The following is a 24,068-nucleotide window of genomic DNA, read 5'->3' as shown; positions in this document are numbered from 1 at the left end:
ACTGCATTTAGGTTGCACTGCTCTCTCTATCTTTTGTGTTCCCAGACTCCCTTTTACTCCCCACCCTGCCCTCACCCTAGCCTTCCCTAACTCTCTCCGGTGTCTGTATTTAACTTTACCAATTATGTAAGTGAGGATTTTGCGTTTTTGTTGAAAGTGACGCACTCCTCTGTTTTATCTTCATTTTATATACCGCCAGGTTGGTCAGTTTCAGAAGGTCACCCGTTGTAATAAATAGATCTTGCATATCACATAGGTTTACAGAGAGATTCATAGCACCCTGTGGGTAAAGTTAACTTCACCATCTAAATTGCTTAATGAATATCTAAACCCAAAAATAAAAATGTTATATATTGCAGCTTATCAGTCCTTAGAGGAGGTGACTGTATTTTTTTTATTTTTTTTCCACCTGGTAATCCTGTACAAAACACACTTCCTGTCCCTTTGTGGCTATGTTTACTCCCCCATTTTATCTGTGGTGGGAGCCATGGTAGCCACCCAGGCTAGACTAAAAATAAGATCTTTCTGCTTTCGATCAAGTGTTAAGGAAGTGACAAGGAAACTAAATTTCTTCGTCACTTCCTTAACAGGACTAGTAAGATGCCATATATTTCATGCTTTGTTTTTGGGATTAGATACGCTTCAATCCTTTAAATCAGTGAACCTCAAACATACACTAAAGATTTCATTTAATTGTCTTAGTTATAGGTATGCCATTTGTATGAATATTGGTAGCAATTGACCCTGTTGGGGAAAAAGGTTGGTAGTGACCGTTGACCCAGAGAGAACTTTCCAGCATATAAATATTTGTAAATATAGTTGTTAGAAGTTGCATTCTTCCATTGCTTTTTCTATAAGATTTTTTTTTTTTTTCGCATTCACAGAACAACAAAGCCAACACCTCACTTGGATGGGTAAATATTATTTTTTTTAGTTGTAACAAATGTGTTTTCATTTTACTGATTGTTACCCCCTCATCCACAATTTTACAGGCTCCATGTTGTTTTTGGTCAAGTCGTGTCTGGTCAAGAATTTGTAAGGGAGATTGAAAATCAAAAAACTGATGCTTCTAGCAGACCGAGTGCAGAAGTCAGAATACAGAATTGTGGAGAGCTTGTTCAGGTTCAGAAATCTAAATGTGAGTGTTGTGACATTCCGACATAAATCATGTTATGGTGGCTTTTACCTGTCACATCTGAGACCCCCATCCAGTACTGGAGGAGTATGTCTAACTGCAGAAAGCCTTGCTAGCTTCAATGCAGAGTGGATACTTCCTGTATCTTTCACAGTGTGACATGCTCTCTCTAAAGCATACACTGCTTCTAGAAGTTGGGCAAGCTTCAGCATTGGTTGGGGACTTTTGGCTTTGTAGGTAATGGCTATAACAGATGGTTTATTGTAACTGATGTATTGTGTGCTGCCCAAATCTAATGTTTGGTGTTTATCATTGGTTTTAGCTAAGAAAGAGAAGAAGAGGCACAAATCTTCCTCTTCCAGTGACACAGACGATTCAAGTGGGTCTGATTCCTCTGATTCATCATCAGACTCAGAAGAGGAGGGAAAATCTAAAAAAAAGAAAAAAAAGCACAAGAAGACTTCCAAGAAGCAGAAGAAGGAGAAGAAGAAGCGAAAAAAGAACAAGAAAAGGTACATTTCTTAAGGGAAAACATCTGCTAAGAACTATTTTGTATGTAGTAATTTCACATTACTTAACCTTATTGTAGTATTTCAGAAATGTCTTGTCCTTAAAAATGACTTATGTTTATGATGTGTTCCTGCTGCTGAGGAAATCTGGTACTGACCAGCATACTAGCTTCTCTTCTATTAAAAGCATAGTTTAAAGGTGTTAAACCTTAGAATGACATATCTGCTCAATTAAAGTGGTTGTAAAGGCAGAAGTTTTTTTATAATTATGCTTTATGATAAAAAGCCTTCTGTATGCAGCAGCCCCCCTAATACTTACCTAAGCCCCATCTTGATCCAGCAATGTTGCACGAGAGACTCTGCTGTCTGGGGCTCTCCCTCCTCATTGGCTAAGACAGCAACAAAGCGCCACTGGCTTCCACTTCAGTCAATCAAAGTCAGTGAGCCAATGAGGGGAAAGAGGGGTCTGAATGGGGACACGGAGCTGCAGCTAAACTCGGGTGCCCCCATAGCAAGTCAACAGGAGGGAGGGGGGGACAGAAGCACCGAAGAGGGACCCGAGAAGAGGAGGATCTGGGCTGCTCAGTGCAAAACCAACTACACAGAGCAGGTAAGTATAACATGTAAGTCTTTTTTTCTGTTTAAAAATAACAATCGCTTTAAGCTCATAAATTGGTATCATTTGTTCTCTTACCTTTTAGCAAACTGCTCGAGGCTCTCTTCTGTGGTTGTCATTTGACCAGTGCCTAACATTTGTCACATTCTAAAGACTTAAGGTTTTTTCCTTATTATTTTTTTTTTTTATACCGATCTCGATCCAGCAATGTGCACGAGAGCAGTGTCTCTTTCCCTTCTCACTGGGTAGATTGGCTCCCACTGCTGTGAATCAAATTCTCTTACAAGGGAGTGTTTGTGTCTATAGATGCAGACAGGGCAACTCAGGAGCGAGCACTCATGAGTGCCCCTGTAGACAGCGGCTTTCTATGGTCACTAAAGAGAAGCCAGGAGCATTGGCAGAGGGACCTGAGAGGAGGCTCGGGGGTGCTCTGTGCAATACCACTGTGCAGAGGAGGCAAGTATAAACAGGTTTAATATTTTAATTAAAAAAATCAAACCTTTACGATCACTTTAAGTTGAGGGTTTTTTATGCTACCCATTTACCATGTTTTAATTTAGTTGTGCAAGAGATTGGGCAGTATTTGAGTACAGGTCCATGTTGGTTGTGTTTGTCATTTCATCAGCATCAGGTTTGAAATAATATCCTATTTTATAAATCAAGCAAAGTTGTTCTTTAGCTTGGTATTGGTGTTAGCCAAATGAAAATTTCAGAAACTTAACTTTTATTTATTTATTTTTTATTATTTTTAATACAGGGCTTCATAAGAATAGGAGAACAGAGTAGTCTTTAGCAAGCAATATGCAGTATTTTGATAACCAGTTGCCGTACATTACTGCACTTTTGTGTATGATTGTTGCTCTTCACGATTTTCTTTTAAATAAATGTAGATGGTTCTTAGGCATGCTTGGTTTTTCCTTTCTTATGGTTTTTTTTTTTTGTCTCAAAACTTCAAATGCCCCTTAGTTCTGAGAGTGAACATGAAGATGAGGTTCAAGTCACATCCACTGTACGTCCAGAAGAGATTCCCACTGTGCCAGAGAACAAGTTCTTAATGAGGAGGAGTCCACAGAGAGTTGATGAGCAAGAAGCAAGAGGCATTGACAGAGAACGAGAAAGGGAAAAGCAAGTGGTTTTAGTTATTTGTTCCTTGTCCAAGAATAATGGCTCTGCATATGAAGAGCTTTAGACTGATGGTGTTTACTGTCTAAACTGTAGCTCCATGGTTGCTTGCCTGCATTCGTTTTTGATTTTGTATTTTTTTGTGTTTTAGCAATTCCCTTTACCAGAGAAGACTTTTAGTAACGAGGTCTGGAAGAAAAATTAAAGGAAGAGGCCCCAGAGTAAGCTTTTATTTATTTTAACACATATCATTGTTTTCCAAACCAGTCAATCTGAGGATGAGCGGGCAGTGCCACCAAATATGTGTGTGTGTAGCTTCGTTCCCGCAGCTCCTCCAACACAACGGGGAGCTATCGGGGAACATTGGATGCATTTTAAATGGGGTGTAATGCCATCTGGAAAGAAGTTTATAATTGACTTCTGCCATCTTGGAAGCGGGTGAGGAGACATGTGTGAGTGTTAGGATTTTATCTTTCAGAGTGTTTGTTAGGGGGGAGTCTAAGTCTGATTCCCATTTTTGCCAAGAAATGCGGATACCCAGGGTTAGAGAGGTCGGTAAGAGCCTTATAAAACAGAGAGATTCCGTGCAAAGGGGGGTCTTTTGGGTAAAATACTTCTTCTATGCCATTTAAATCTTGTAAACCTCGTAACGGGTGAGGGAGGGAATGTAAAAAGCGTTGTAATAGATGATATCTCCACTTGTCCAAAAATGTAAGTTGTGTGGTTCTGAGAATCTCAGAAAGAGGTTTAATTGTGTTGGCGTGTATAACGTGATGTAGCAGAAGAGGTTCTTCTGGGGACCAGGATTTAAATCCCGGATCCAGTAAACCTGGTAGGAAATAATGGTGATTGAGGAGAGGCATCAGGGGGCAGTCATAAGTCCAGGAAAATTTCCTGCATATGGCATCCCATATATCTAGTGAAGACGTGGTGAGTGTGGAGACAGTGTGGGAAGTGTGCCTATGGGTTCTGGGTATCCAGGGGATAACAGAGAGATCGGCTCCACTCAGAGAGTATTCTAGTTGCACCCATAATTTTGAATTAATCGCGTATTTCCAGTCTGCGATTCTGGATAATATGACAGCATGATAATAGGTCTTAAAGTTTGGGAGTGCCAGTCCCCCAGAGCATTTGGAGCGGAAGAGGACGTCTCTGGATATTCTGGGGCGACTGTTCCCCCAAACAAATCGGGAAATCATTGCTTGTAGTATAGTGAAGAACCCCACCGGGACGCCTAGTGGAATCATTTGAAAAATAAATAATACGCGGGGAAGAATATTCATTTTAATTATGTTGATTTTCCCTAACCAAGAGTGGGATAGATTGGACCACTTTCTCAGATCTGCTCTGATGCTGTTTAATAATGGAATGTAATTATATTTAAAAAGAGAGCGTAGTCTAGGTGTGAGGTATATGCCCAGATACTTCATATGGGTCTGTTCCCATCTGAATGGGAAGAGGGGCTTCAAAGAGGTCGCTTCTGCCCTAGGGAGGTTAATATTGAGGATTTCCGATTTGGAGAGGTTTATTTTAAAATTTGATATCATCTGGAAGGTAGAAAATGCTGACATTAAGTTGGGCAGGGAGATACGTGGTTGTTGGATAAAGAAGAGTATATCGTCGGCATAAGCAGCGTATTTGTGAGTTCTACTTCCTACCTGGATACCATGTATATTAATATTGTGTCTAATTGTGGCTAGGAACCGTTCTAAAGTGATAGCAAAGAGGAGGGGGGAGAGAGGACATCCCTGCCTAGTGCCGTTGTGTAGGGTGAAGGGATCACTCAGTGAGCCGTTTATGCGAATTTGCGCAGATGGGGCGGAGTACAGTGAAGAAATGCGATGGAACATCTTCGGGCCCAAACCAAAATGTCGTAAGGTCAACTTAAGATAGTCCCAGTCCACCCTATCAAATGCTTTTTCAGCATCAGTAGAAAGGAGTAGGGTGGGCTGGGCACACCTTTGAACATATTGGATTAGGGAAATTGTCCGTAAAGAATTATCTTTAGCCTCTCTATGCGGTATGAAACCGGTCTGGTCTGCCGAGATCCAACTAGGTATGAAAGGGAGAATGCGGTTGGCCATCACTTTGGCAAATAATTTAATGTCCGTATTTATCAAAGAAATTGGTCTAAAGCTGCTGCAAAGGGTGGGATCCTTACCGGGTTTAGGTATAACAGTGATATGTGCTGAAAGGGATTCTGGTCGTAAGCCTGAGGTTTGGGAAATAGAATTAGCATATGCTGTGAGACGAGGGAGTAGGATATCTTGAAATGTCTTATAATAAAAGATAGTGAAACCATCGGGGCCGGGGGCTTTACCCGATGGGGAGGATTTTAAGGCGGATTGGAATTCTTCAATTGAAAAGTCCTCTTCCAATTCCTTAAGGGCTGTCCTAGATAATTTAGGGAGGTTCGCCGCCCTCAAATAAGAGGATTCGGGAGCGCCTCTCAGATGGGGGTAGAGGGGCTAAACCGTTCGTAACATTATAAAGATCCGCATAGAATTCTCTAAAGGCTTTAGCTATGTGTGGGGTTGTATGCACTAATTCACCCGATGGAAGTTTAATTTTAGGGATAAATGATTGTGTTTGTTTCGCTTTAAGGGACCTAGCTAGTAATCTGCTTGGCTTATTACCCCATTCATAAATTTTTTGTGATATGCGGTGAAATCTCTTTTTAGTGTCTAAGTCTAGGAGGGTTTGTAGTTCTTCGCGTTTAAGCATGAGGGCTTTAAGATGTGCGCTATGGAGTGATAGTTTATGTTGTTTATCAAGGTCAGCTATTTGATGACCATGCTCCCTCTTCCTCCTAGCACCGAGCTCAATTAAACGTCCCCTTATAGTTGCCTTATGCGCTTCCCAAACAACAGATGGGGAGGTCATAGAGGATGTATTCTCTTTAAAATAATGCTTCAGATGAGAGGCTAACATGGAGACTTCAGTTTGGTTAGAAAGGAGAGCTTCGTTAAGTTTCCAGTTATTTGTGGTACGAGATAAGGTGGGCATGGTCATACACACCGTCACAGGTGCGTGATCGGATAGGGTTGCTGTACCTATATGGGCAGATTTGAGGAGAGGAAGATGGAAGTGATCAAGGAATATATTATCTATTCTTGAGTAAGATAATGTGTTGCAGAGAAATGTGAATAGTCTTTATCCTTAGGGTGGAGCAGACGCCATACATCTATTAGTTGATGATCTGAGAGCCTTTTTTTAACAAAAGCTAAACGTTTAAATGAAATGTTAGAGAGGCCCTGGGACGTATCCATTATAGGATCAAGGGGCATATTTATGTCACCAGCGAGGACAATGATGCCTTTAGCAAATTGTGAAAGTTTAGTGAGGGTTTGCGAGAGAAAGGCTGGTTGATTCTGGTTTGGGGAGTATATGTTTGCAAATGTGCAAAGGGTGTTACCTATAAAGCCCTTGAGGAAGAGAAAACGACCATGGTTGTCTGTAAGCATTTCCGTTAGACGAAAAGATACCCTGCTACTGAAACCAATGGCAACACCCTTTGCTTTGTTAGTGTCAGAAAGACCGTAGTACCACTGCGGAAAGTGGGGTGAGGTCAATCTGACCGATGTGGTGTGGGTTAAATATGTTTCCTGAAGGAAGGCAATTGAGCAATTATTGCGCTTTAGCTCACGCATCACTTGGTGTCGTTTAGCAGCGACATTAAGGCCTCGAACATTATATGATGTAATTGTCAGAGTTGCCATTGGTGCAGCAGAGAGGTATATCTTGCTCTAAGATTCCATGCATGCCAACATGAATGGGGGGAAGGAGAGAGAGGGGTAAAGAAAAAAGGTTTGAGGTAGTAGGAAAAAGGGGAAATAACATACAGAAGAAGCATACAAATAGATCAAAACAAATGTGGGAGTTACGAGAAAAACACGCAGAAATCTGCAGTGGTCCCCGAGGGGAGAGAAAGAACAAGCGGCCATCTGGAACTCCGCGAAGAGTCCAGGTAAAAGATCCTATAGGCCACTCGGTCTCACCAACCCCAAAAGGAAGGGGGGGCGGAGGGCGCCCCGAGGTGAAAGAGCGAAGGAGCAATAATATGCCCCGCCAACATTCGGCCTGTTGAGAAAGTACATTATAAGTACATAAAGTAACATAACATGAGTTCCAGTAAAGAATTTTAGAGAAGGAAAGAAAAAAAAAAAATGCAAAACAATAATATTCCTTCTCTTTCTTCTCACTTTTCTCCCATCCCTCCTCCTCTCCTTGTAATTTAACCATTTATAACCAAAAACATTAAAAGTGCAAACTATAATTGGAACAAAAAATACCCAAAAGAGGAAAACTGTCGGGTCTAGGTCCCTTAAGCCAAAAAGGGCTAAAAACGAGTTCAAAGGGTCTGACCAGAGTCAAACAATTATTGAAGAATGGGCATCAGTATACACAGAGAGGAGAGAGCAACAAAAGGGTGGAAGGAGAGGCCAAAACAAATAGAAAGAGGCATATCTCAGCCATGCTTCTGTGCGGATCCGGGGATTGAGGTGTGCTTTTTCTTAGACGGAGTTTTCCGCCATGGAGGGTCAAAGGGGTTTGAAAACTTCGGAACATGGTCTTGCCAGCTCGAGAGCTCAACTGGAGGAAGATTAAGATCTTGAAGAAAGGTAGGGAGTTCCTCCGGGAAGCGTAGGGTGTGGGATCGGCCATTTTTGGTGGCTATCAAGCAAGCTGGGAACCCCCATCTGTAGTTGATTCCATCCGTGCGTAAATGCTCAAGGAGTGGTTTCAGGGCTCTGCGGCGGTCAAGAGTTTCTTTGGACAAATCAGGGAAGATGTTAATGACTGCGCCATTAAAGTCAATGTTAGGGGTGTTGCGAAGTTTTGTCATGATGGCGTTTTTATCCTCAAAATAGTGCAGACGGCAAATGACATCTCTGGGTTGGTCTGAGTTAGCATTACGAGGGCGCAGTGCACGATGGACACGATCAAATCGCAGTGGGTCAGTGACAGGATTACCCAGAATTGTGTTGAGAATTCCACGGATCGATGCCTCTAGATCATTGTCTCTAGTTGCTTCCGGTAGGCCTCTGATACGTAGGTTGTTCCTACGGTTGCGGTTTTCAAGATCTTCAAGTTTATATAGAGAGGCACGATGAGCAAAGGCTAGCTGGGTAACAGTCTCTTGTAACTCCTTTATGGCAATTGCTTGGGAGACCTGACGCTGCTCCGACTCCTCCACTCTGGCTAAGAGGTGGGACATGTCAGATCTTACGGCGGTAATTTCTTTCTTAATTGATTTTTTTCCAAACTGTAAAACATTCCCGCCAGCTCTTTTATAAGACCACTCATCAGCGATGTCATTTCTGAGCCAATGGGGGATTCTGGGTCCTCTATGAGGTCTGAGCAGTAGGATGAAGCAGGAGAACTTTCCCTTATAGAGGCAGCGTGTGAGGAAGGGGAAATACTCTGACGGGAGGTTCTGGCTTGACTGTTACGTGCTCCAGCTAAATATTGCTGAATAGAGCCAGAGACAGCGGAGTGAGGTTTCACCCCTTTTCCGGATCTCTTGCCTATTGTAAAGCGAGTTTTAGGTGTCTTGGCGGGCATTGCTGGAACTGTAGGGCCGGCAGTTGGACGGGGCTCTTCACGGACACATCAGTTTACATTCACAAAAAGAGGCTGCAAATCCACTGCTGGATAAAATAGGCAAGTGCAAATAGGATCCCTTTAATCACTGTGAGGTTATAAGTCTATCAATTGAATAAACTCTGAAGGGGAAGGGGATGTGATGCTGGAGGAGTGAAGTAGGGAACTGAGATCTGGAGTCTGGTGCAGCAGGAGTAGCAAGATGGCCGCTTACCTCCAGGCACAGGCCGAAGCCGCGGTCTTTCCTAACAGGGACAGCAGGCTGGGCAGCACCCACTCCCTGCAGGGTACACAGACCTCTGCACAGGCTTTTAAAGCACAAAGTTCTGAGTTTACAGTGGATGAAATGCACTGCAGAGTGTGGATGTGCAGGGGAGGCTAAGTACTCACTGTGAGCCCGAGATGAGGGAGGCCAGGCCAGGCCGGCAGGCCTCAGGATGGTGGCGGGCCGCGGCGCTCCGGCCTATAAACACAGGGATCCCGGGCGGTGTTCTCCGGATGACCGGCCAATGTCGTGACCCCAGCCACCCAGCAGACAGCTGGCCTCCTGGAAGCGTCCTGATATCTCCTGTATTGGGGCGATAGGCAGGAGGCTCGGATCGGACAGCAGGGCCCAAGATGGCGTCCGGCGCCCGTACTGCGGCGCGGCCTGTAGGCCTGGAAAGGAGCGGGCGCTCCGGCTTAAAAAAGACCCCTCCAGGGGGAAGGCAGGAGGGACCAGGAGGCAGATGCAGCGAGATGGGGAATCGCCAGAGTGTAATAGGGCTGGGATGGCAGTGGATTGAGATTGCCTGTTCGGAGCCCAGCTTCCACACGTCCTCCTCCAGTGTGCGTCCGGACACGCCCCCCCTCCAAGGCACTGTATATATCCAAGGCACTGTATATATGAAAAGCATGTTACTGTTAGTCGCTCCATATATGAAAGCAAGTTACCTAGAGCAGCTAATAAGTTAAAGCAGAATAACACAGGTAGTTGCTTGCTTGGCACCTAGTGCCATTCAGAGAATGATATATATATATATATAGATATATATAGATATATATATAGATATATATAGATATATAGATTCTATCTATCTATATTCTATTATTATAATATTATATTATATAATCTCTGTGAAAAAGTAGTTGCCCCATTTCGGTTGCATAGTTGTCACACTTAAATGACTCGGATCATCAAACAAATTTTATTAAAACACAAAGATCACCTGAGTAAATACAAAATGCAGGGTTTTTTTTTTAATGATGGTTTTATTTATTAAGGCAAAAAAGGTGTCCAAACCTGCCTGGCTTTATGTGAAAAAGCAATTGCCCCCTAAACCTAATAACTGAATGTGCCACCCTTGGCGGCAACAACTGCAATCAAGCATTTGCGATAACTGACAATGAGTCTTTCACATTGCTGTGGAGCAATTTTGGCCCACTTTTCTTTGCCAAATTGTTTTAATTCAGCCACATTTCCAGCATGAACGGCCTGTGTAAGGTCATGAGGCAGCATCCCAATTGAATTTAAGTCCGGGCTTTGACTAGGCCACTCCAAAACCTAAATTTTTGTTTGAACCATTTGGAAGTGGACTTGCTGTTGTGTTTTGGATCGTTGTCCTGCTGCATAACCCTAATGCACTTGAGCTTGAGGTCACAAACTGATGGCCAGACATTCTCATTTAGGATTTTCTATTAGAGCTCAGAATTCATGGTTCCATCAATTATGGTAAGTCGTCAAGGTCCTGAAGCTGCAAAGCAGCCCCAGACCATCACCCTACCACCTCCATTTCGGACTGTTGGTATGATGATCTTATGAAATGCTGTATTCGTTTTATGCCAGAGATAACGGGACGCACACCTTCCAAAAAGTAAAATTTTTGTCTCAGTCCACAGAATATTTGCCTAAAAGTCTTGGGGATAATCAAGATGTTTTTTGGTAAATGTCAGATGAGCCTTTGTGTTCTTTTTGATTAGCAGTGGCTTTGGCCTTGGAACTCTCCCATGGATGCCATTTTTGCCCAGTCTTTTTCTTATTGTTGAATCATGAACACTGATCTTACCCTGAGGCAAGTGAGGCCTGAAGTTCTTTAGATTTTCTGGGTTCTTTTATGACCACCTGGATGAGTCGTCATCGTGTCGTGTAATTTTTGTAGGCCAGCCACTCCTGGGAAGATTCACCACTGTTCCAAGTTATCTTCATTTGTGGATAATGGCTCTCCTCGTGGTTCACTGACTTTGAAACCCTTCCTAGACTGATACATGTACATTACTTTCTAATCTGTTCTTGAATTTTTTTAGATTGTGGCATGATGTGTGGCTTTTTGTGATCTGTTAGCGTGCATCACTTTGTCAGACAGCTTCTGTTTATGTGATTTCTTGATTCAACAGGTCTGGCAGTAATCAGGCCTGGGTGTGGCAAGTGAAATTTAACTCGGCTTACTAAAAAAGTGGTTAATCACAGTTCATTCATGATTTGGCATGGGAGGGGGCAATTACTTTTTCACACAGGGCCGGGCAGGTTTAAACTTCTTTTTTTCCTTCATGAAATAAGGGAAATACTAATTTAAAAACAGTATCTTGGATTTACTCAGGTTATCTTTGTGTAATATTAAAATTTGCTTGATGTGAACCATTTAAGTGTGAGAAATATGCAAAAAAATCAGGAAGGGGCAAATACTTTTTCACAGCAGTGTGTGTGTGTGTGTAATATATAGATTCAAATCATATGCTCAATACACTTACTATAGATTATCAATTGGAATAATGCATAGCGACATGAATGAAATCAATAAATTGTGTATCACATTAGTATAAAAATGAAGCCACAATAACAAATCTCAATGTGAACATAGAAAATCTAAACTTGAAGGCAATATATTGCAAACAAGTGACAGTGTCCATAAGTTAAATCTTCTAATATGCTTGTGCAATATGTGAAGTCCTAAACATACACCAGTGCCAAAACGATTGTGACCTCCAACTTTCCCAGTGGGCATCTACTCAGCTTTGTTACAAAAGTCATGCAGAGATCTCTGAATGGTGCCTTTTGTGAGCAAGCAACTCCCTGTAATCGCTGCAATGCAGCAGGCAGCCACCCAGCATGTGGCCAGGAAACTAGTGAGGGTCACTGTAGTAGCAGTGACTACCACATTGATTCTCCACTTCCACAAGGATCAGCCATGTGTGGAATATGCATATTTAGATTGGTCCCTTAAGTCTTGAAAATCAAAATGACTTTACTTTAACTGTTTTTTTATTTTTATTTTTTTTTTATAGCGCTACCGTACACCATCAAGATCTAGATCTAGAGATCGATTTAGAAGAAGTGAGACTCCCCCACACTGGAGGCAAGAGATGCAGAGAACACAGAGGATGAGATATTCTAGTGGAGAACGCTGGATCAAAGGAGATAAGTATGTGTCATTTTTGTTTTTGCTTTCAAGTGTCCTTTTAGGGTTCTGAAAACACGCCTCCAATTTAGTCCCTTCTCCACAGTAAGTTAAAAAAAAAATCCAGGCTACATATCACAGATATAGGTATTTTTCAGACAGTTGCGTGACAAGCAGGGTGGTGGGCAATCTTTACTGCTGCAAAGAGCGGCGCTAACATTGTAATACGAGTGCTGTTCTATGCAGTATTTCACTGTGAGCCCAGTCTGTGTTATGAAGTACCCCTAGGGAGTTCCATTGACAACTTGGGCTCATAAGTGGTGAATTACGCTGGGGTAGGGGGCAGAATTTTAATAGTCGGCCCACCCAAGTATGATTTTCCAGTATTGGTGAAATCTAGTGGGCTGGATCACCTTTGGATACTTGCATCTCTTAGGAAGGTGGGTTGCCAAAGCTGGTGTGCAGTCCTGGGAACTGCATTGTGAATATCTGACCACTTAGAAGATAATCTTTCATAGATACACTATTTGCAAACTAAAATGCAAATAATATGAAATCAACTACTAATATATTCGCTTTGGATAGACTGACTCTTGGATTTATTGGAGTTAAATAGCAAATTCTTCTGGCTAGAGCAGTTAGTTCTATGTCTATGCAGTAGTTTCTACTGGAGATGGAAAGCTTTTTTTGTTTTGTTATTCTGTTTTAGGTTCAGCATACTATTCTTGTTAGTGATTGTAAAGCTTTCATTTTATTTTTAATAAAATAACAAACCTGTCATGTGTGCTGTTCTGCGCTATGGTTTTGCACAAAGCAGCCCCAATCCTCCTGTTCTGGGATCCCTGCCATCACTCCTAGCTACTTCTTTTCAGCGAGTTCCCCCCCAAAAAGCTGCTTTCTGAGACACTTGTGCAGGCGCGCTTCCGAGGTGACCTTTTTACTTTTATTGACACAGAGCATGAGTCTGCCTCAACCCCACACCCCAGCCCCTGCTCTCAGGTCACAGAATTTGATTGACACAGCTGGAGCTAATGGCTGCTATCAATCTTCTTGGTGAGGAAGGAGAGAGCAGAGAAAGCCGTTGCTGTCTTGCACAGCTTTGGATTCAGATCAGGCTTGGGTAAGTATAAGGGGGTGAGGAGGCTTAGGCTTTAGAAACACTTTAAATGGATATGACCATAAAACAAGTAAAATGTTCGTACAACAAGTCTGTTATTTTTTAATTGGTCCAAATTGATGTGTAATCTAAAAACACATCATCTTTTTAAGACTTTAGAAAGAAGACATGCCTAATCTCTGTAGAGTTCAGCAACGTTTTAGTCTTCATGAATTATTAATTACAGGTTTCCCCTAGAAAGGTTTCGTGGACCATAATTTTCCTTTTTTTTTTTTTTTTTTTTAAGATTATTATCTTGGCTGAGCTAAAATTTACCATTGCTTAGGGCAAAGGCACACAGGCAGTTTTAACTTGCTACTGAATGATTGAGCCTCTTGTTAGCAATCTCAGCATCAGCAGCATATTTATTTGAATTTGTTGTAAATCGATTGTTTTTGCGCAGTTAAAATTTATTTAAAACAATGTCTAGAACTGACATTGTTGCTTAGCCTTTAGGAATTGCAGAGCATGGCTGAGTTTGGCTGATTTGTAGTATCAAGTTTAACTTTTTGGGTGGAGATGCCAGAGAAATTTACACATTAGTTTTTGATAAATCTCAGAGGCAGGCAAGGGCATATCTGTAGTCTACTCAGATGATCTTCAGCAAGGGTAAAAGTCTGTAAATGTGAAGACTTCTCTGAAAAATGTTATATTAGACTGTATTATCCTTTCACTGCTAATTGCACTACAAATTGTTAATTTTTGCAGGAGTGAAATGAATGAAAAAGACAATCAAAAAAGTCCAGTAAGGGGAAGGGAGAGGAAACAGTCTGACCAAAGAGCTCCATCTGAGAGTCCAAGCAAAAAAAACGATCATGGGAAGAAAAGCAGAGATCGCAAATCATGCAGCAGGGAAAGGGAGTCTAAGAAACATGGCAAAAATGAGGAAAAGGAGGATAAATCCTGGAGCACAAAAAGGACAAAGTCCGATAGCCGGAGTGAAAGTAAGGAGAATGCTAAAAGCAACAGAGAGGCGAAGCACAGCAAGCGTGATAAGACCAGATCAAGAAGTAAGGAAAAAGGACATGAACGGGAAAAAGGAAAACAATCGGACAACAAAACAAAAGACAAAGAGAGAAGCAGAAGCAAGGAGAGAGCAAAACAAAGCAAGTCAAAAAATGAACCTGTAAAAAGTAAAAGCAAGGACAGAGCGAGAAGCAAAGAGAGAGCAAGAAGTAAAAGTAAGGAAAAAAGAAAAAGTAAAGAACGGGATAGAAGTAAAAGCAAGGAAAGAAGGAAAAGTAAGGAACGAGGTAGCAGTAAAAGCAAGGTAAGAAGGAAAAGTAAGGAACGAGGTAGAAGTAAAAGCAAGGAAAGAAGGAAAAGTAAAGATCGGGGTAGAAGTAAAAGCAAGGAGCGAGGCAAAAGTAAAGAACGGAGTAGAAGTAAAAGCAAAGAGAGAGTGAAAAGTAAAGAACGGGGTAGAAGTAAAAGCAAGGAGAGAGTGAAAAGTAAAGAACGGGGTAGAAGTAAAAGCAAGGAGAGAGTGAAAAGTAAAGAACGGGGTAGAAGTAAAAGCAAGGAGCGAGTGAAAAGTAAAGAACGGGGTAGAAGTAAAGGCAAGGAACAAGACAAGACCAAAGATAGGCATGAAAAAGCAAGGAGTAAGGAACGCGAATCTGCGAAAGCAAAACGTAGGTCCAACAGCACAGCTAAAGAGAGAAGCAAAAGCAAAGAAAACACTAAAAGAGCTCCATCAAGAAGCCGGGACAGTGACCGAACCAGAAGTCGAGATTGCGCTAAAAGCAAAGACAAAGAATCCAAGGCAAGGGGTCGGTCCAGAAGCAGAGATCGAAAAAGAACCCCAGAAAGGTGCAGAAGCAAGCGAAGTAGGAGCCGGGATGACTCCAAATCTTCTGATCGCGAGGCCAGTCACAGCAAAAACGAAGACTCTGCAAAAAAAGAAGGAAAAAAAGGCTCTCCGAAAAAGTCCCCAGAGCGTGAAAGCCACAAAAGGAAGTTATCCCGCAGCAGCAGTCCAGACAGTAAACGAACCAGAAAATCTAGCCGAAATCATACGAGTCCAGACTCCAACACAGTGCATAGCACTTGCAGAGAGGACCAATCGTCCAATGAGAAAAGTGGAGAACGGGAAAAAAATAGAAGTTATTCGCATGATAAAGAAAACGGCAAAAGGTCCCGCAGTCGTGAAAGACGTACTTCCCGCTCAAAGGAACAAAGAATAAATAGTCAGTCCAGTCCCAACAGTGTTGACACTAAAAATGAGTAATACATTTAGACATATTTTTGGAGTTTTTATTTTTGTTTTTTTATAGACTTTCACTTGTCCGCTTTTTTTTTTTTTTTCTTGTACTGTATAATCCCCAGCCTGGATCATTTGTATTGCTCATGTTTTAATAAATGTTCCATGAAAGAATTTTAGGTGTACAACATTGTCAACATTTTGTGTTTTTAAATGGTTGGGAGTTTTTCTTTTTTTTTCTCTAGTTTTTTCTTGGCTGGAAAGTTTTGGTTTTCCCTTAGCTCTTCAGAAAACGCATGGCGTTTATGCTTTGATAAAATACTGTGCTTTGGTTCCTGATGTTATGGCACGTTTCTAATGGCATCTACACCATACCTGTAAAAGACTATACGCAACATCTTAGAAACTTTTGAAGTATGTTTACAAGTATTTTTTTAAAGGCTTGGTTAATATATGTATAGTATGAAACGTATACTAAATGTTTTCTGCTATATACATTTAAAGTGTGGTTTGTTCGCTGCCCTTAATGGGGTTTTCCTGTTAATATAAAACTGAACGCTCTTGATACAGCCCCCACTCCACTTTTTTTTTTTTTTTTTCTGGATCGTTGATGTATTTTATATTTCAGCGGGGAGATGCACCAGGTGAAATCTGGTATAGCACCCCAGTCAAAACATGAGCATTTTTTTTCTCCAGCACATGATCTCTGTATGCCTCTTGATTATATAGGTAAAGGTTTGCTGTATGGTGGAGGCTGAATTAAGCAAAAACTTTTCATACAGTGCAAAGTCCCTTTTTAAGAGGAGACCTTTGCTTTACAACCCTGCATTGATCCTACCCGCAAACACTCAGCTTGAAAGCAATAGTTGGCCTTATCCTTGCAAGAAGCTGTTATACTGTATTGATCGGTATGAAGGTTCACCTAGAGCAGTTTTACTGCTGATCTCTGACTTTCAGTCTATACAAAAAGGAGATGGAGGAGAAACAGAGGGGTCTAAAGCAGAACTCTAATTTTCTTTTAGATGTGGAAACCCTTTTAATCATGCATATAATCGAACCACTTTAACTTTTGAATTAAATTTGGATATTGAAACTTTTTTTGGTTACTCAAAGAACTATGGCTGTGATTCTTCTTCTATCCTGTTCATCTGAGTAAAATGTATGTATTAGTAGCTAAATCTTTTTCAAAGTTGTGGATAATACATCTTTTTAGCTTGTACAGATTTTGAAATGGCCATGACGCTTGTCTTCGTCTGTTATTCTTGCTTTAGATATTTTAAATATATTTCAAAAAAGAGTGTAACCACCCCCCCCCCCCGCATCCATTTTTGTAAATCGCTAAAATCTCATGGCAATGTAGCTTTAAATGTTCTATCCAAACTGTCCTATCCAATATTTTTAAAGCAGATCTAAACCCTTTTTTTTTTTTTAACTTCAAGAATATTTTCAGCAGGTACAGAAAATGACTGCAAGTAATGCAATGCCCTTTATAACTTCATGTGAATTCACAAACATTCTCATCTTCCTCTCAAGACATCCATTCTACATTACCAATTTTTCCAGCCCTCTAAATACATAAAATCTATCTGGATACTAATTATTTGAGGTAATAACGCCAAGGGTATTTGATCCATGGAAATTCAGTTTGCCTACTAGGGAGTAAAGAAGGAATTGTATTTCTGTCCTGGAGTGAATTGGATCATGCTTCAGGGCCAATACACACTGGCCCTCAGTCAAATCGCAGAGCTCTGCATTGCTGTTTGCTAGGGGGCAGTGTGGTGCACCGTTCAGCACAATGCACCTCCTCCCCCCCCCCCCCCCTTTTTTTTTAACCAACTTCATGTGAAGTGTGAAAAATGTACACTTCAGTGGTGTACTGCGCCGCCTGACACTGCAGTGCTATTTGGCTGGTGCGCATCATATCTGCATTAAATCTCTGCAGCGCTATGCTACGTTGCAGTGCGCATGGGACACCGTAAACTATTGTTTACTGATTGTCCCTGCGGTGACATGTTTTTCACTGAGCTAAAACCTTCTGTCACCGCACATAGGATTGATTTGAATAAAGGCAAGCAGACTTTGCAAAGTACAGTTGCCCTCCTGCAGGTGCAGTTGCTTTGTGCTGGGTTCACACTGCCGTGCGGAGCGGCTCACAGCAGGGGTCTGGTGTGTTTCCTGTTCACCATTTCAGGGCTGAATTTTTGGCTGAATTCAGACCTGAAACGGACCAGAAGACGCACAGGACCCCTGTGCAATTCGCTCCGCAGCCATCCTGGAGCTGTGTGAACCGGCTCCATCGAGAGCCGGTCACAGTTTCCTGACATGTGAATGGAATTGGATGCTAATAGTATGAACTAGAGCTGCACAATTAATTGTTAAAAGATCGCGGTCTCGATTGTGACTATCTGTATTGCAGTGTTTCCCATATCTTTCATGTAACAAGTATAGAGAGTTCTCTGCTCCCTCTAGCAGTCTGCCAAGTTTTTAACAACATTGCAACTCTTCTGTCTTAGATCAAAGGGATAAAACTTCTGTGTGAATATGCAGGAAGTTTAACCATTTAAAGTCTAAACCTTTTTCTGACACTTGTTTCTTACAGTTAAAATCAGATTTTTTTGCTAGAAAATTACTTGGAACCCCCAAACATATTTGTGTGTGTGTGTGTGTACATATATACATACACATACATATATATAAAATTTAGCAGAGGACCTAGGGAATTAAATGGCGATTGTTGCAATATTTTATGTCACACTGTATTTGCACAGTGGTCTTTCAAATGCAATTTTTTGGGAAAAATACACTTCAATGAATGAATAAAAAAAACAAAAAAAAAAAAAAAACGAAATAGTAAAGTTACAATTATTTTGTTTAATGTGAAAGATAATGTTACGCTGTGAGAATCGTGATCTATCTTCTAAGCAAAAAAATTGCGATTCTCATTTTAGCCAGAATCGTGCAGCTCTAATGCACATCGATGCCCCATACATTGGTGGATGTGATGAAGGGGGGGGGCTTTCTTGGCCCCCAATGTACCTTCCAGCAGACATATTTGGGGTGTAATATGTTGCAATGCAGTGAAGTGTGTTGCCAAGTAATAGTACATGGACCGTTCTGCCCCACGCGGCGTCGGACCTCACTGTATTGTTGTACTGCAATCCTATGTTGGGGTGCCGTGTACATAAATGTTGGGAGACCATATACAGGAACACGTATGAGGTGTGGGGGAGGGGGAGAAGAAATGTAACCGCCCGTACTACTGAGGAGATCGGAGACTTCGGTGGCCATGTTGCTGTGGAGATTGAATATGTCCGCTGATTTTTGGCATTCGGTGAAATCTCGGATCTCCTCAATAACAGGGCCTGTGATCTCTATTATCCTGGTACAATGCAGAGAACGGAGGGGGGGAGTTTTGTGACAGTGATTACAGATTTCCTTATAATAAAGAGTCTGATCACCTTTATTTAGTTGCTGCAAACACTTCTCAACCCACGCAGCGCATTCGGGTCCTCGCTTCTCTCCTAAGGTGACCATACACTATACAAACTGGTTGTACCATTTTCTGCAGATAGTTGATACAATGTGTTGTATGGGCCTGCCTAATCTCATACAGTTGAATGGGCGGTTTACATGTGTCCTCCTATTACATAGTTCTGGTAAATCTAAAGAAGATTGTACAATCACATTGTATAGTGTATGGCCAGCTCTGCACAGAAACATCAGTCACCATGGATACGTATGTGCGCTGTGTGGGCATTAAGGCCCGTCCTCATTGCCGCCACACATGTGCATTACGTGGTCAGCAAGAGGTTAGTTAACATTGCTGTGCTGTTTTGTAAATCCTGACTTTTTCAGATCCTCAGATGACTGTCCTCCCCTCTCTGTCCTGCTAATGACAGCCAGCATTGAATGTACAGCCCTGGAAACTCACAACTGTATACTCAGCTTTGCTCCTTACCCACGCATGCACAGTCCATTCTCACGGAAAGCTAAGCTGCAAGAGAAAGCGGACTGTGCATGCCTGGGTAGAGCATGAAGCTGAGTGTGCATTTGTGAATTCTTGGGGCGCATGACCAAAGATGGGTACATTCTGCCATCTGCAGGATAGAGAGGGGAGGACAGTCCCCTTCCAGCCTAGGGACCACTGTCACCTCCCAGGTCCAGTTCCAATGTCACTGTACCCCAGTCTGGCTGCACACTGCCACTGCAGAACACTGAGTTCTCTACATGCTGCCAGACATAGGAAGTAGGATTCTCAACCAAGTACCTATCCGAGGCATAGTCTTTTCAAACTTGACAGGTAGGTACATGACTGAGGTGACCTACTTCACTTCTTTGTGAATAAACCTTTATACAATGCTTGTTATGAACACTGAAATGCATGACCTGGACCACAGACGAATTCTCTGCGTGGGGCCATGGACCCCCATGTCACAGATGACAGTGTGTGATTGTACAATGGAATATGTCAGAGCTATATACTTGTGTAATGGTGATGTGCCATTGTACAATGCTACGGCATATGTCAGAGCCACATCCATGAGTAACAGGAATGTGCGATTGTACAACACTACGACATATGTCAGAGCCATATACATGTATAATAGGATTGAGCTCATATAACGGTATGGCATATGTCAGAGCCATATACATGTATAGCAGAGATGTGCCACTGTACAACATTATGGCATATATCAGATCCATATACATGGGTAGCATGAACATGCCATTGTACAACGCTATGGCACACATCAGAGTCATATACTTGTACAATAAGAATGTGCCATTGCACAATGCTATGGCATATGTCAGAGCCATATACATGTATGGCAGGAATGTGCCATTGCACAATGCTACTGCATATGTCAGAGCCATATACATGTATGGCAGAAATGTCCATTGTACAATGCTATGGCATACGTCAGAGCCATATACATGTTTAGCAGCAATGTGCTATTGTAAGTTATTGCATACATCAGAGCCATATACATGTGTAGCAGAAACATGCCACTGGCATATGTCAGAGCCAAATATATATAAAGTAATGGGTATGCCCAATCGGCTCTGTTTTTTGTATCTTAAAAATTAAAACTGAAATAAAAATAAAAAAAAAAATTATCCACCATTTTTTGCAGCAGAATATGTCAGTTATATAAGGCCCCTTTCACACTGGGGCGTCTGCGGTAAAGCGCCGCTATTTTTAGCGGCACTTTACCGTTGTATTTGCGGGGGTGTTCGGTCGCTAGCCGGGTGCTTTTAACCCCCGCTAGTGGCCGAAAAAGGGTTTGCTGCAGCAGCGCTTTGCTGGCGGTATAGCTGTGGTGCCCATTCATTTCAATGGGCAGGAGTGGTGGAGGAGCAGTATACACAGCGCTCCCAAGAGTGTTCTGCTAGCGCACTGCTCCAGTGTGGAAGCCCTCGGGGCTTTCACATTGGACAGACAGCAGCGGCGCTTTGCAGGTGCTATTTTTAGCGTTATAGCGCCTGTAAAGAGCCTCAGTGTGAAAGGGGTCTGTGAGTCCTACCTGGTAAACAGCTGCTCACAGATGCCACTGACACTTCTAACTAGACTCTTGTAGAGTACAGACGTGTTTCAGTTGCTCCATTTCAGAGTTGGTGAATTATTCATTCTGTTATGTAGAACATTATATTATATACATTAGAGGAAGGGCATCGCAATCTAGGAGGAAAAGAGCTGTTTGTTTATACTTAGATTTTAAAAAATTCATACAAATGAAATGGTGAGACAGATCTGTAAGAGGAAGGAGCCTTTTGCTCCAATCTCCCAGAGGCAACTTAGGGAATCTAAGGAGGAGGAGGAGGAGGAAGAAGTCAGCAGAGTTGAGAACGTTTGCTGTTCAACATCTAATAATTCAGATATGAGCACATGAAAGAGGCGCAGAGAGGAAATATCTGTTAGCACTAGAGAGGAAGGACAGGACTCTGTGGAGGGGAATGGTGCAACCCCAAGGAAGCAGAGAAAATATGACAGCGCTGCAGAGACAGGACAGAGCGCTCCACAGCAGAGAGGAAAGAAGAGGAAATATACTGAAGATCCTGAATGTGAGAGTCCTGTGGTGAAGACAGTACAGAGCTCTTCAGAGGAGGATGGTGGGACACCGAGCAGATATTGCACTGCTAGAGAGACAGTACAGCCCTCTACAGAACAGAGCGGTAAGAAGAGGAAATCTACTGAAGAGCCTGAATGTGAGAGTCCTGTGGTGAAGACAGTACAGAGCTCTTCAGAGGAGGATGGTGGGACACCGAGCAGATATTGCACTGCTAGAGAGACAGTACAGCCCTCTACAGAACAGAGCGGTAAGAAGAGGAAATCTACTGAAGAGCCTGAATGTGAGAGTCCTGTGACCAAGAAAGGAAGAACAAACAAAGCAGGTAAGTGTTATAATAACAGATCATCATATAGTACATGGGGGGGGGGCATTTCTCCAACTTCCTCCAACTTCAACATTAGATACAACTGAATTCAAAAGGCAGGGGTTTTCTTTGTTACCTTTGCCCACCTGTAACACAGTTTATTACCTGGTGATCCGTTCAGTAAGTCTGTGGTTCAGCTTCTTTTAACAGACCAAGCTGTCCAGCAAAGATGCCAGTTGAAAGGGTCATAGAGAGCTAGCAGGAAGGGGTAAAGGGAACCTGTAAAAACAATACAGGGGCTCCAATTGCTGACCGGTTTTTAATGGCTCATGCCCCAGGCCTGACATCATAATCCTGGCTTTCTATCAGGTCAGAAATTGCGTTTTTATTCATTTCTAATCCTGGCATGAAGAGTGGTGAGATGGAAGTTAGATCCCAAGTATATCAGGGAGGGGCACTGTTTGAATGGGATCTGGTTTCCCTTGTGGCAGCAGAATTAGTTATTGATTTGACATTTAGGCCCCTTTCACACTGGGGCGGTTTGCAGGCGCTATTGAGATAAAAATAGTGCCTGCAAACCGACCCGAAACAGCCGCTGCTGTCTGCTGTCTCTCCAGTGTGAAAGCCCCGAGGGCCTTCGCACTTGAGCGGTGCGCTAGCACGACTGGAAAAAAAAGTCCTGCTAGCAGCATCAATGGGCCAGCGCAGCTATACCACCGGCAAAGCGCCTCCGCAGAGGTGCTTTGCGGTGGTTTTTAACCATTTCTCGGCCGCTAGCGGGAGGTAAAACCGGCCCGCTAGCGGCCAAATACCAACGGTAAAGGGACGCTAACAATAGCGGCGCTTTACTGCCAATGCCGCCCCCACCCCAGTGTTAAAGGGGCCTTAACTGATTAAATGCAAAACAGAATGATCAGTTATAGCTGGAGTAAGATATTTGTGTTTGCTGTACTCCATTTTATCAGTTGTTTCTGTTTGAGCCTTCAATTGCCAACAGAAATAAGTCCAGTAACATGATTGGTGATGGGATAATAAATGTAATTTCTTTCTTTCTCTAGGAGTTAGCGGGACGACATTGACTCACAGCACAAAAAGTAAAGAACATGAAACTGCCTCCCTGGGTGTGAAGAACTTCAACTTCCATAAGGTACTTGGAGAAGGAGGATATGGGAAGGTAAGTGATCAAAGGTAACTACTAAGGAAACCATAAACACGGCATTAAGGAAACCATAAACACGGGGGGGGACAAAATATGACCCTCCTCACAGAAGACTGTACACATGTGCAGCATAAACATGTAAACTCAGCTAAGTCTGCGGGAAAGGAGGAGAATGAAGTACTGAGCAAGCAGTTGAATCCCACTCATTAGGGGCACAGGGGCGCCCTGAGCCCACCCACTTGTGTGACATTAGCAAATTAATATTTGTTAATGTTTTCCTGCTCACCCGGGAGGAGAAGCAACAGCCCCAGCTCTTCTCTCTGCAACCTCCTCCCCCGCACCTCCCCGCCTAAGGTAAGGCTATGGATCACCACTATCCCAATCGTTTAATTGAGCGCCGGGAGGGGCCGCCACTGTGAGCAAGAGTGTCTATACACCCTTGCCACATATGGCAGTCAGTCATATTTTGGAAAATGGAAAACCAATAGGGCTTAAGGAAAGATAATTAGGCATAGAACACGAGGATTCCCAGTCTAATAAAAGAATTGAAAGAATATGGTGAGCTTACGAATTTTAGAATTAATCCCATAAAAACAGTAATATTAAATCTAGGTGTAGATAAAAAAGAGGAAAAAGCACTACATCAGGAATTCCCTTTTATTTGGGGGAGAGAAGAATTAGAATATTTAGGAATTAAAATAACACCTACCCTAGAGAAGTTATATCACGCTAATTATTTTCCATTACTTAATGAAGTTAAAACAGAGATAAAAAATATACCAAGGAGACCAATTTCATGGATAGGGAGGATAAAT

At 42.3% G+C, this 24,068-nt stretch overlaps 1 protein-coding gene across 1 annotated transcript in view; it reads left to right on the top strand.

The window, feature by feature from the left end:
* The window catches only part of PPIG (peptidylprolyl isomerase G), a 52,049-nt gene extending 35,095 nt beyond the window's left edge, over window positions 1-16,954 (top strand). Inside the window, exons 7-13 of the mRNA XM_073633954.1 lie at window positions 885-914; window positions 993-1,138; window positions 1,458-1,647; window positions 3,227-3,385; window positions 3,534-3,603; window positions 12,248-12,384; window positions 14,225-16,954. Coding sequence (XP_073490055.1) covers window positions 885-914; window positions 993-1,138; window positions 1,458-1,647; window positions 3,227-3,385; window positions 3,534-3,603; window positions 12,248-12,384; window positions 14,225-15,746 — 2,254 coding nt within the window. The 3' untranslated portion in view covers window positions 15,747-16,954. The remainder of the gene's footprint in view (window positions 1-884; window positions 915-992; window positions 1,139-1,457; window positions 1,648-3,226; window positions 3,386-3,533; window positions 3,604-12,247; window positions 12,385-14,224) is intronic.
* Window positions 16,955-24,068: the final 7,114 nt, after the last annotated feature.

The sequence above is a fragment of the Aquarana catesbeiana genome, linkage group LG06 (genome assembly GCF_042186555.1).
Source record: "Aquarana catesbeiana isolate 2022-GZ linkage group LG06, ASM4218655v1, whole genome shotgun sequence".
NCBI lineage: Eukaryota > Metazoa > Chordata > Amphibia > Anura > Ranidae > Aquarana > Aquarana catesbeiana.
Note: the sequence above shows the minus strand (reverse complement) of the source record. Positions and strands in the feature narration are given on the sequence as shown.